This window comes from Lampetra planeri, chromosome 47, assembly GCF_965212315.1.
Source record: "Lampetra planeri chromosome 47, kcLamPlan1.2.h2, whole genome shotgun sequence".
Lineage (NCBI taxonomy): Eukaryota > Metazoa > Chordata > Hyperoartia > Petromyzontiformes > Petromyzontidae > Lampetra > Lampetra planeri.
Genome location: NC_136153.1, coordinates 5,770,534 through 5,782,566, shown reverse-complemented (window position 1 = coordinate 5,782,566; position 12,033 = coordinate 5,770,534). Strand labels below are relative to the sequence as shown.

Below are 12,033 nucleotides of genomic sequence, written 5' to 3'. Positions count from 1 at the left end.
TGCCTGCACTGGGCTTGCAATGACGCACTTTACAACTGATCAGCGTTCGCGTAATGCGCGACGTAAAGTGTTGTCTTTCGTCTAAAACCAAACGCCGAATTAGAGAAGGGAGGGCGGTCGTCACGGACCGGTTGAACGTTAAAAACCGTGGCCAACCTGCCTACAGCTCCAGCTTGGCCTCTCATCGCGCAGCATGGCGCTCGGTGTTGCCGTGGGACGCCAAACGAATTCCATAAAAAATGTTACTCTGAAAACGATCGGGACAACTTTTAGCCAAAGTGGCAGCTAACTTAAAGAACCAGCTGTGAACAAATTGCATTTCCCCCCCCCATCTACCCAAAATATAAAAAATATAAAACTGTTCGTAAAACGTGCCCGAACCTCAAAATAAAACACGAGCTCGGCATTACTTGGCGGAGACGTGAGCTGTCAAAGTGAGCGCAGCTTGAGCGACTAATGGCTTTAACATCAACGAGCTCAAGTTTTCTGCCCATGTTTAATTTGCAGGCGCCCTCAGAAAGGAAGTTAAGCCAGCTCCAGCATATGCCTGCTCGCAGATACAAAACATCTCTCCCCGACGATGCAACAAACTCCGCGGCTGCTGCTCGCGACGACAAACAGCAACCGCTCCACGCCACGACCACAGCACTCAAGTAATCCGCCTGCAGTGCCCTAGCTTCCCACTGGAGGGTGGGACAAGCCCTGCATGTAAACAAGCTACATTCACTTACAGTTTCCACATTACGTTCAAAGCAAATCCAATGCAACAGGCGGCTATCCCTACGAGCGGTAAGCCACCGCAAACAAACAGACACACGAGTAAAACCGCAACACAAAGTTTCCGTTACCTGAGGCCGCGTATCGAGCTTCGATTTGGTAAACTCTACGTGCACCACGAAGCAGGTCATGGCCCCCCGCCTACCGGCCCTGTCAGCGGCGGCGCGCAGGCTCCGAGGATCGTTCCAGCGCCGCTCGCCCCTCGCCCACTCCGGCTCGCGGCATTTCAGCGGCACCGGCGCCCGCCGCAGGGAGGCGAGAGCGGGGGGCCCGATGTGGTCACGGGGCACGCGCGCGTGAGTACGACGGTGCCGCGCTGAACGAAGACGGCCGTGCAAACTGTCGCAGCTGCCAAGAGACACACCGCCGGACCATCTGCCTCCGCGGTACGCAGAGGGGGGGGGGGGTCTGGCGAACAAAGGACTCCGCGTAGCCTGGGGCCCCGGCTCAGACACCCGTTTATCCGCGACCAGCAGCGTCGCTCGATGGAAACTAGTTTTTGTGGTTCGGGTGACGGTCCGCGCGGCACCCAGCGTGCCGTTCCGATCTACGATCGCGTTTCTTTTGCAACCTCCCCCCCTCTCCCCGCGCCCACCCCCTCCCAAAATGAGATGCGGAGGGCGGTTCATGGCAGAGCAGTCAACCAGGTGGAGCTTTTTTACGAGACGTTGTAGTCATTGAAAGCAGTTCACACGTTTTAACTAACTGTCACGTAGGTATCATGGGGAAAAGCAGCGTACTTATTTATTTACTTGATGAAGAGGACACAGTCTACATGGACTGTACACAGGAGATAGAGCATACTCCACTTAACAAAGGTTGACGACAAGTGCTTGTTTGAAACGAATAATCAGCTGTGATCTATCCAATGATTAATGAAGACTTCCCCAGGCTATCGTCACCCTCACGGTTTCACGACGCAATAATCTGCATAGCCCATGCGCAAGAGGATATCTTTACTTCTGGTGGAGAAGATGACCACCTTGCCGTGGTCTCCACTGTTACGTGCTTGTCACAAACTAATGCCATCAACCTGGCGATCGAACGCCCGAAAAGGGCCTCCCAATCAGGAAAAAAAATCATGCTTTCTCGCGGCATGTCCTGTCCAGGCCGACTAACTTGTCTTAACTTGTGTATGTTTTGCGATCTACGTGTTCGTCTTTAGGTCCATGAGGGTATGTATAACTCCAAGAAAAGACCTCTCTGTAGGCTTATTTTCACCATTGTCAACTATTGTATTTGCTGATGTCCAGGTGTCGTCTTATACATAACATGTAGTACGCACTGATTAAAAGTGTTGTTACTTTGGCACACTGATATGTTGCTTTTCATTATCAAGAACTGATTTTTGTGTTTAGTTTTTTGTCCTTCCCCCCACGCCTACAATTAGCACGGCTGGCTACGTACGGTGAAAAAAAAGTTTAACATACACACATCAAGTTCAGCTTTGGGAAAGCATTTCAACCTGCTCTCGTTTGCCTTTTTATTTCATAACGTTCAGCCTGGTTCAACTTTGCAGCAGTGTAATGGTTAGCACGCTGGACTTGCAATCCAGAGATCACCAGTTTAAACTTCCAGTGCAGCAGTTGAAACAATGGGGCAAGTTTCTTAAGACCCCCCCCCCCCCACCTATGTTCACTCAGTAGTATAAATGGGTACAGAGGTGATCAGCAGGTCACAATTTACAATATTTATTTAAGTAAACTATATTTTTTCACCAGGTAAGACCCACTGAGCTATGTAGCTCTTTTTCAGAAGTGACTTAGCCACAAATGCTCACTCAACGAAGTGGCTTATCACGTGGAAATTATCGCCAAATGTCTTGTAAATGTGGAGGGGAAAAACCGAAGGACCCAGAGAAAAATCCACACCACCTCGGGGAGAACATGAAAACTCTAAATATACAGATGTCAGGATCGAGATCTAATCCACGACCTCCTGTATACCAGGCGAGGGAGTTAACATCTCACCACCGTGGCTCCCACGTGTGGTGGGGTATTCCCACCGTCTCCAAGATCTCTGATCATTGTGGAAGAGTTTGGAAAAATACTCTCTAGAGTGTTCTTCATTGGAAGGCCCGCGGGCCACCGGCAAGCCCCTGGTGGCCTTTAGTGCGGCCCCCGACAATACACAACACGTAACAACACCCCCATCAAGCTGACAAACCCAACGGGTTTCAAATGTGTGGCAGCCCTCACACTGATGTCTTGACGACACAAGTGGACCCCCTCTGAATATTAGTGAAGAGCACTGCACTAGAGGGGCTTTCTAAAGCTGCCTCTAGTGGGGGGCTCATCTGTCAGCCGTGGCCTGAGCGAGTAACAGCTGGGCTGCACCTTTGCCACGTTCAAAATATGTCCGAGGAATACAGTAAAACCTTGGATTGCGAGCATAATTCGTTCCGGAAACGTGTTTGTAAACCAAAGCACTCGTATATCAAAGCACTCATATATCGGTTGTGATCACGTGACGCTCGGCAGACAAAGCGTGATCACGTACTACTCGTATTGCAAGACCTCGCTCGTTTATCAAATTAATATTTATTTTAAAAAATTGTTCGCCTTGCAAAACACTCACAATCCAAGGTTTTACTGTACATACTCGGATGTTTTTTCCAGTCGTTAAAGTACAAACATTCAAAGTTTTTAAATAGCACATACAATTAAAAATACTTGGCACATTTAAAATAAATAGTAGGCTGAGAGTTGAAATACTGGTTAGGGAAGGGGTTGTCTCAACTGTCGTTGTTACAAGATTAAATGAGTATCACTCTGTGGGAAGTCAACAGTGACTGTCTATAGCAATATGTATATTTCACCACGAACTCTGGGGCTATGAAAATTGAGTGCCACCGCCTTTACTCGTTTGGGGCCATCCATTGAGCATGTACACAAAAATCTGTCAAAACTTGGCCCATCCCCCCCTCCCTGTACGCACGCGTACTTTTTAAACCCCACACCTGCGTACATACGCTTGATGCACCCCCACCCCTGAAACCTATAGAACGGCCAATATTTAATCCACGCAGAAACGATCAAGGATTAATCATATTAACGTGTTTAAGCAAAGAGATAGTCCACTGCCGGCTGCATTAAATAATTAAGTTGCGTACCTTGGCCACTTGTTTTGCTGAGCTGTGTGATGGCTAGTAGTCAGTGGTACGGTGGCATGCAAGTGACATCTCTCCCACAGTCCTACTTCTCCCAGTCGTACTTGTCTGACAGCTGAAGAAACTGAACTGTGGCTCATTTGAAGGCCAATGTAGACAATTATCGAGGCTTCACCCCGCTCCCCTTTCCTATGCGTACATGGTCAGTAGACCCCCACCCCCATACGCAAGCGTACGCATTTGGGTTAACCGCCCTTCCCCCCTCCATGCGTACGTACTAAATGGATGGCCCCTTTGAGCAGACTGTATGTATGAACTGATTTCGTACCATACGTAGCCAACCATGCTAGGTAGCATAGGGGGCCAGAGGCAGCAGCTAAAGGACAATAGGATTCAGGCAATATGCTGTGATGACTGTAGATAATGGAACAGAAACCAAAAGAAAGAAAACACGAGCTCTTATCTTGTAGACATACACCCGAGCGGTGCATCGATCTGGCGGTTGTACGAAACGACTTTGAAGCTTGGTTGCGCAACACATCGCTCAGGCTGTGGGCCCAGGGCTTTATAGCATTGGGCCCACAGGGCAATTTCACCTGGGCCACCTCTGCAAGCTCAAGATCATCCCGGCATGCGATGTATGTATGCATGTTGAACTTCTTTCGCACCGTACATAGCCGACCGTGCTAATCGGAGGTGCGGGGAAGGACAACAAACTAGCATATGTTCGACATTTTTATCCATGCGCTGGGAGCATCTTCAAAACACGAATGGAGCGTCTCACGTGATAAAAATTTTTCCGGCTGCTGCAGGTGTTTTATAGAGGCCAGACGATATTATGCGAGAGCTTTTTAAATTATGCGTATAAGCTCAAACGTATGTCGCATTAAGTTAGCATTTTAGCCAGTGGTCTCTAGTTCTAAATACATTTATCGAGTCTACTGGGGCCGCATGGCGCCGCGTGTCATCGTGTTGTGTCGGGCGCGTGAAAGCGCAGCAACGGGCACCTGTAGGATGCACTCGGAGACGACGCCCTCGGGGATCTGCGGGAAGCGCTCGCGCAGGTCGTGGTAAACGTGGATGTCGATCTGCTGCGTCCCCTGGGCCATGGCTCTCCAGGCAGCCACAGGAGGCACCGCGCTCCTCGGCTCGTGCTTCGCCACCACCGCCGCCGCCGCCGCCGCCACCGCTGTCACCGCCACCTTCCAAGGGGCCGGTTTCACTCTGGTGCTGCTGTGCTCGCTCGCTGTGCCCGACAGGCACCGGGGGAAGGGGAGGGGGCCCGGGCTGCTGGCCTAGCCGTGCAGGGCTGCGCCAATTTGTCTGCGTGGCCTCATCCTTCCTCCGGCATCGTCAAACCTGCGGGATAAACCACCCGCCCGCGGGTTGCCGTTAATGCACGGCACAGTCTCGATGCACCGCAATGCGTGTCAACGAGGGTCAACCTGGTCCAGAAACTGCCAAGCACAAGCTCGGGAGAATCAGCACCAGCGCTACAGACATAAACGATGTACCTCGTGTACTCTGTAGCCGAATACTGTGTGTATGCTGCGTATCAATATGATCAGGGTTTGATTTGCATGTCGGCGAATGTTCCCTTGTGTTGGATTTCTGGCAAAATAGTGCCAATATTATTCATTGGAACATTTTTTTTGCTGTTTAGTCAAGGTGTAAATTTGATCATGTTTAAATCTCTCACGTTAAGTTAGAATCCTCCGTAAAAATCATGTATGCAATAATTCACCCTCCCAGTGATACTGCGATTCGATTCAAGAATTTATATTGGTCTAATTTTTAGCACCTTGTTGGTAATGTTTATCTTCCCGCCCATAACGTTTGCATAATTATGTTTGCCACATTCTTCTACTTGAAATACTATCATAACATTTGAAAAACATTTGCCTAAAATAAAAATAAATGTATTCACCACTATGTGCCCAATCAGCATGCTCTAAACTAAAACTAAACTATTTTTATTTACAAGAGTAGGGTCCACTGAGCTATACAGCTCTCTTTCAGAAGTGACCTGGCCGCAAATGATTGTTAACCAAGTGGATTATCATCTGGAAATTTACAGCAGCCAAATATTGAAAACGCATGTTTATAAACGTGGAGGGAAGAAACAGAGGATCCAGAGAAAAATCCACATGGCCACGGGGAGAATATACGAACTCCAAATATACAGGCATCAGGATCGGGATCAAACCCACGATCTCCTCCATACTAGGCGACGAAGGTAACATATCAACCACCACGGCACCCCAAATCCTCGCTCATAACTTCAGTAATTTTGTATCCTGTAGCATTAAAATTGCATGCCTTCATCATTGCACAAGTGCCATGTACATTAACCTGTACGTCAATAAAAGCGGATAGGAAATTGGTTTTGAATGTATAATTAAAACATGTATTTTTATGACCATAAGATGTATATATCACAAATACACCGCTAAAGGCAAGCTCAAAAAATCGTGCTCCACTATCGGTGATGAGCCTCTTTCTCCGGGGTGTTGTATTCCACCTGTTCATCAGACACATGATCTACAGCCGAGAAGGAAGGCCTCCCCATGCTGTGTTCGGGTCAGAGGGGTTGTTTGACCAAACTTCGCAGTACGGTGTGCTAAAAAGGGAGGGCAGTCGGACCGATTCGGATATTACTTGTGAATGATGTTAGCCGTGGCTGGGAATCAAATCAATCAATCCAAGCTTTGCAATGTGCCATATTCAGCAAAAAAAAGCTGAGGCGGAAGCATGGATGGTATAGAGGGAAAATAAACAAAATTCAACCAACCAGAAGAGAGAATGTTTTTTTTAGTCTGCTCTTAAAAGCACTGATTGTCACGGCGGAGTGGATTGCAGTCAGCAGACTGTTCCGGACCACCGGGGCAGCCGATGAAAACCTCAGTTCTGCTGTCCTAAGCAGAGTGAATTTCACGCAGCACCTCCATCGCAGACGAGCGAGCGGAGATTTTCGTGATGGGCGTATGACATCGCTCAGGTAGGTTGATTGACCGGTTTGTTGTCTTTGCTATAACAGCGAGTACTGCGACGTTGCACCCGACTCCGTTACGCACTGGTAACCAGTGTAGCTCCTTCACAAGTCGAAGAGCTCGCGAGAGGTAGGGGCAAGGGGCAAACAACCGTGGAGCAGAGGGTGTTTTTGGAGATGCTGGAGACGCCTTTGCCCAAGGCAATCGTTTACTCCGTACAGCAGAGAGTGGGAAAAGACACGGATGTTGGTGGGATTATAGTGCACGTTGCTGGGATTATACGACCGCGTCACGACTCCACCCATAACATGTACAACAAGCCCTTTTGTCAACCCCCTGCTTGATGCAAACCTCCCAACACCATGCCGGTAATCAGAGTTCTTTGACCACATTTCACCACGATGGTTAGTGCAGATTGGTGAAGGCAGGCAGCATAGGCAATCAATCTGAAATCAGAATCTGTATTTATCCTAGAAGAACCCTAATTGAAGCGTAGTACAGTGCAACTATGGATTTAGCTGCACTGCCCTTTGCGACAACTTAGCACCAGCAGAGTGTTATGCATGGTGGCCACCCAATCCGAGCACTATCAAGGGTCAACCCCCTGCTTTGTCCGAGATGTGACGTGGTCAGGCACATTCTTATTGATTTGGTCAGAGGCAACCCACACATAGTCACATTAACAGTCACAGTAATGTAAAATTGATGAATGTCACAATTTCTTTGGTAACTCGTCACAAATGTCGGGTACCTGAAAACAACCACCTAAACAATTTGTGCCCAATCTGCATGAATCAGACGAAAAGGGGCATTTATTAACATTGGAAAATGTTGCCAGATTTCTGGTGAAAATTCACCCATATCTCTATTGCCAACGAGGGGGAAAAGATTACCAAGGCAATGTGACATGTTTCAAATGTTTTGTCAAGATGTGTCTGCCACATTGCGTTTGCTACTTTCTGTGATGCATACAAATTATAACGATTCCATATGGAAGCATGTATAAATAATACCGCATCTCAAGGTGTACTAAGACCCATTACCGAGATTGTCAGCAACCTGCACCCATCGGTTACTCTGGAGATCATCACACCCATTTGTATTTTTAAGACCAACTTTCACAAATTGCGAACGAGCTGGCAAGGAGGATATTTCCACTTGGGAGTACTGGGGCATTTGTTTTGGAAACGCATCACGTGAATGCCACACTATCGCAGTGCCCACCGGATGCAAAACAGAGCTGGCTGCATCAGACCAACGCGCAGCAGATCTTTTACGCCAACGTTCTACGCCAAAACACAAGCTCAGCAGCGATGCCAAATTTATTCAGCAATTTACGGGTGGTCTCGTTAGGAAAACTAACTCGGGTAACTGAACTCTTGTTGGAGATCCCAGTGTAAAAACAAACAAGGCCTTGCTCCTCTTGGAATGGATTAAGGGGCCTGCTGGCAGAATTTTTGACAAACCTGCCTCTTAGTATTAACTTTTTTTTGCTATCGCAAATGTAGATAATAATGTAACTGCACGTATGCAATCATGCAGCCCGTTACCAAAACACGCCACGTGCAATGTGCACGTTTACAAGGCCACATTTCATTTATTTAGCAAACATTGTGCGCGTGACCAAGAAATGAAGGGCTCTCGTGTAATCTGAACCAGCCAATGTTTGTTTAAGTCAAGGAATCTCTCTCGAGATGCAACCGCCCTGTGTTCACCGTTGTCCCGGCAGCAACGGGGGGGGAGGGAGTTGGGTTTTGCTGTTAATACAGGACAGGCAGAGGGTGCGGGGGGGACATTGCCCTGGCAATAGCCAACACGTACAGCATGCATCACGAACGGAGCGGTGCAAATTCATGCACAATCGGACAACACAACTAATTTTTCACGTGCAAACCGCTCTTGAAATAGTTTCATTGTCCGCATTTCTCAAATACTACACAGATCTGAGCATTGGTATTGGCAAGCGGTGTGGAAGGTTTGCAGTGCATGCGTGAAGGACTTTGTAGTTTTCATGCAAACGTGTGAAGTATCCTCGCCTGGAGAAATTTCCCAGGAAAAGCAATTACGTAGCCAATCATCAACCTCCTTATAACATTTTGGCAAAGGACCTTCTTCAAAACAGGGCCACTGGCCGAAATGTATATATGTTGAACTTCTTTAGCACCGCACGTAGCCAACTGTGCTAATCGGAGGCGCAGGGAAAGGACAACAAACTAAACATAAATAAGTATATATTTTTTTAAATGTACTAGTAATGGCAGAACTCCACGACTCCAGGAAGTGGCCCCAAAGCTTGCCATAACGTAAGGGACCGTGGTGATTTACAGCCAACGTCAGTTGAGCGTGGACAATTAGACCCAAGCCGAAACATAACATATAAAAAAAATAATGTTTAAAAATATTTTTTTATGATAGAATATAGTATTGTCATGAGTATGACATAAGTATACCAAGTTTGCAGTCGATACCACATTGGGAAGTGGGTTAAAATCGAGTTATAAGATTTGAGGATACAACAACAACAGAGTTACTAAAAAGCGTGTAAAAAGCAGTTTTAAAGAAATTAGTTTTCAATCTAGATTTAAAAGTGCATAGCTCCAGCGGCCTCCTAATATCGGAAGGAAAAAATAAAAGCTTACCGTTACAAGAGTCAATAAAACAATACTTTACCATGCTGTTCAGTGTGGGTTAGTGGAGATGGTAACATCGACTTTTTTGAGCGAGGATGGATGTACAGGTAGTCACCGACTTAAGATGGTCCGACTTACGATATTTCGAGCTTACGATGGGGTCGTCGTAACGCATCTCCATCGTAAGTCGGGGACTACCTGTATTTAGGTGCACTGCCCTCTGCTGCCCACCACATAGCCCCACAGCCTGCAACAACCTGATTTTTCACGGTGGTCCCATCCCACGCGAGCAGGCTCAACTGCTGCTCAGCATCAGAGATCTGGTAAGATTGAGGGAGCCTTCCATGTGCTTTGGTCAAAGGCACGTATTAGTCCTAGAAAAATTCAAGAGCCAATTATGTTCGATTTAAAGCTTTCGCGACTGCAGGAATTCATACTCTTTGGGTCTTTCGGTAAAGTCACGTAGATTAAAAAAATAATAGATCACGACGTTTCGATCGCAACACAGGCAATCGTCGTCAGGTGAGAGAGTTCTCACCGAATTATTTTCGTTTTAACTTTTAATCTCATTTGTATTACTTCAAGATTTTTCAGTCCATTTGTTTAAACATATGTACGTTGAAATTGTTTCGCACCGTACGTAGTCGCAGGCACACAATGTATAACTGGCATAGAATTTGGATATTTTGGAAATAAATTCCTGTGCGTGTGATTCAATGCACCTAATCCATTTGAATCCAATGAATTCAAATTTAATTGCGTAACAATATAAAGCCACGTCAATCCACTGCTGGACGAACATCTCCTGTCACCGTGTCGTTTTGAGGGAGTTGTACTTCACCATAGTGGTCAGTGCGTGTTGCTGGTGAAGGAGAGGTGGCCCAGAACCGGTTTATATATAGCTCCCTACTGCTGGTAGACATGCACAGTAATCGAACTCCGATTGCCAGATTCATAGCTCGGTGCTCTAACCCCTGTACCGCTGCCACTTCACCCCCCCACCCTCTTCATCCAAGCGTTAATTCTCCCGCACGTTTGCAATTACTATGCGCCAACGCCGTAACAACTGTTAGCATCCACCTCTGGCAGTTGTTGGAAGTATTCTGAGAAAAAATGCTGAAGCCAAATTCACTTGAAACTGAACTTCTGACGAGGCTTAAACACGGTCCCCGAGGTCTTGCAAACTAAAAAAAAGAGGGAGATTTAAGGGGTCTGTCGAGATCAGAAGTTACCCCCCCTCCCCCCTACCCCCTCATATAAATTTTTCCCGCTGAAGGCTTACTGCCGCCGCCGCCTCCAGTTTATATGAACACAGTGCGCACGTAACGCAGGCGTGGACATCTGTGCCGTTAGTACCCCAAGAAGGTCAGAGCAGTGTTCCCCAACCCTGATGATATCTCTTACAGGGAGCGATCTCAAGCTAAAACTAAACATTTTCTTTATTTTAACCAGGTAAGGCCCACTGGGCCTATGTAGTTCTTTTTCAAAAGCGACCTGGCCACAATTGATAGCCCAACAAAGTGGCTTATGAAGTGGAAATATACAGCAGCCAAATATAAAAAATGCATGTTTCTAAATGTGGAGGGAAAACCCGGAGGACCCGGAGAAAAATCCACGCGATCACGGGGAGAACATGCATACTCCAAATATACAGGCGTCAGGGTCGGAATCGAACCCACGCCCTCCTGTATACTAGGCGAGGTAGTTAACATCTCGCCACCACGAGACGATAACAATGCAATCTGCAACCCCAACGATCGCACGCACGTGCGGTCGCGCCTTGCTCCGGTTTCAATCGGCTATGAGAATAACTCTGCTCGGAAATAATAAATGCAGATGTTTTAGAAAAATATATAAAAGTGGGCACATTTAACATTTTTAAGAATACACAAGTGGATGGACTTATCAGATGACAACCCAAGCTCCACGCCCCTCCCAAAGGTGACCCACCCACGCACCACCCCACCCTCATGCCCCCCCACGTATACACACTTATGTGCCCCCCCAAGCTCCCACAGCCACCTGCGTGTCTCCCACGCTCCCACACACCCCCCCCAAAAGGTGACCCACCCACGCACCACCCCACCCCCTCATGGCCCCCCCACTTACATACACTTACGTCCCCATCCTCTCACAGCCGCCACCTGCACGTCTCCCACGCTCCCACACGCCCGACCGGCCGCCGTATCTCACCTTTTAAAAAACATAAAACATCTGGCATCAACCGGGCCTTAGCTGGGTCATGCAGTTTACCTATCTAACAATAACTCAAGCAATGCCAAAATCGAACGCCCTAAAAAGAGGTCAACGTGCCACCACCGGCGATGAAGGTCCAGAAATGGTCTGACAGCATTTTTCCTAATTTACGGGAACAGTTGTCGATTCACCAAAGGGACGCCAGCTTCTGGAAAGCAAAATATGAAATAAGTAACCAGGCAGGGCAATATTTCACGACAAAAGAAAACGTGACAATTTAGTTCACCCGCTCAAACGAGTATTTTGGGTCTAATGTTTTCCAGCAGCACTT

At 47.4% G+C, this 12,033-nt stretch overlaps 1 protein-coding gene across 3 annotated transcripts in view; it reads right to left on the bottom strand.

Moving 5' to 3' along the window:
* Positions 1 to 12,033, bottom strand: part of LOC144733533 (TGF-beta-activated kinase 1 and MAP3K7-binding protein 2-like) — a 61,594-nt gene that overhangs the window by 32,732 nt on the left and 16,829 nt on the right. For all 3 annotated transcript variants that reach the window (XM_078615488.1, XM_078615487.1, XM_078615489.1), the window contains one exon: positions 4,894 to 5,245. In XM_078615488.1, coding sequence (XP_078471614.1) covers positions 4,894 to 4,995 — 102 coding nt within the window. In that variant the 5' untranslated portion in view covers positions 4,996 to 5,245. The remainder of the gene's footprint in view (positions 1 to 4,893; positions 5,246 to 12,033) is intronic.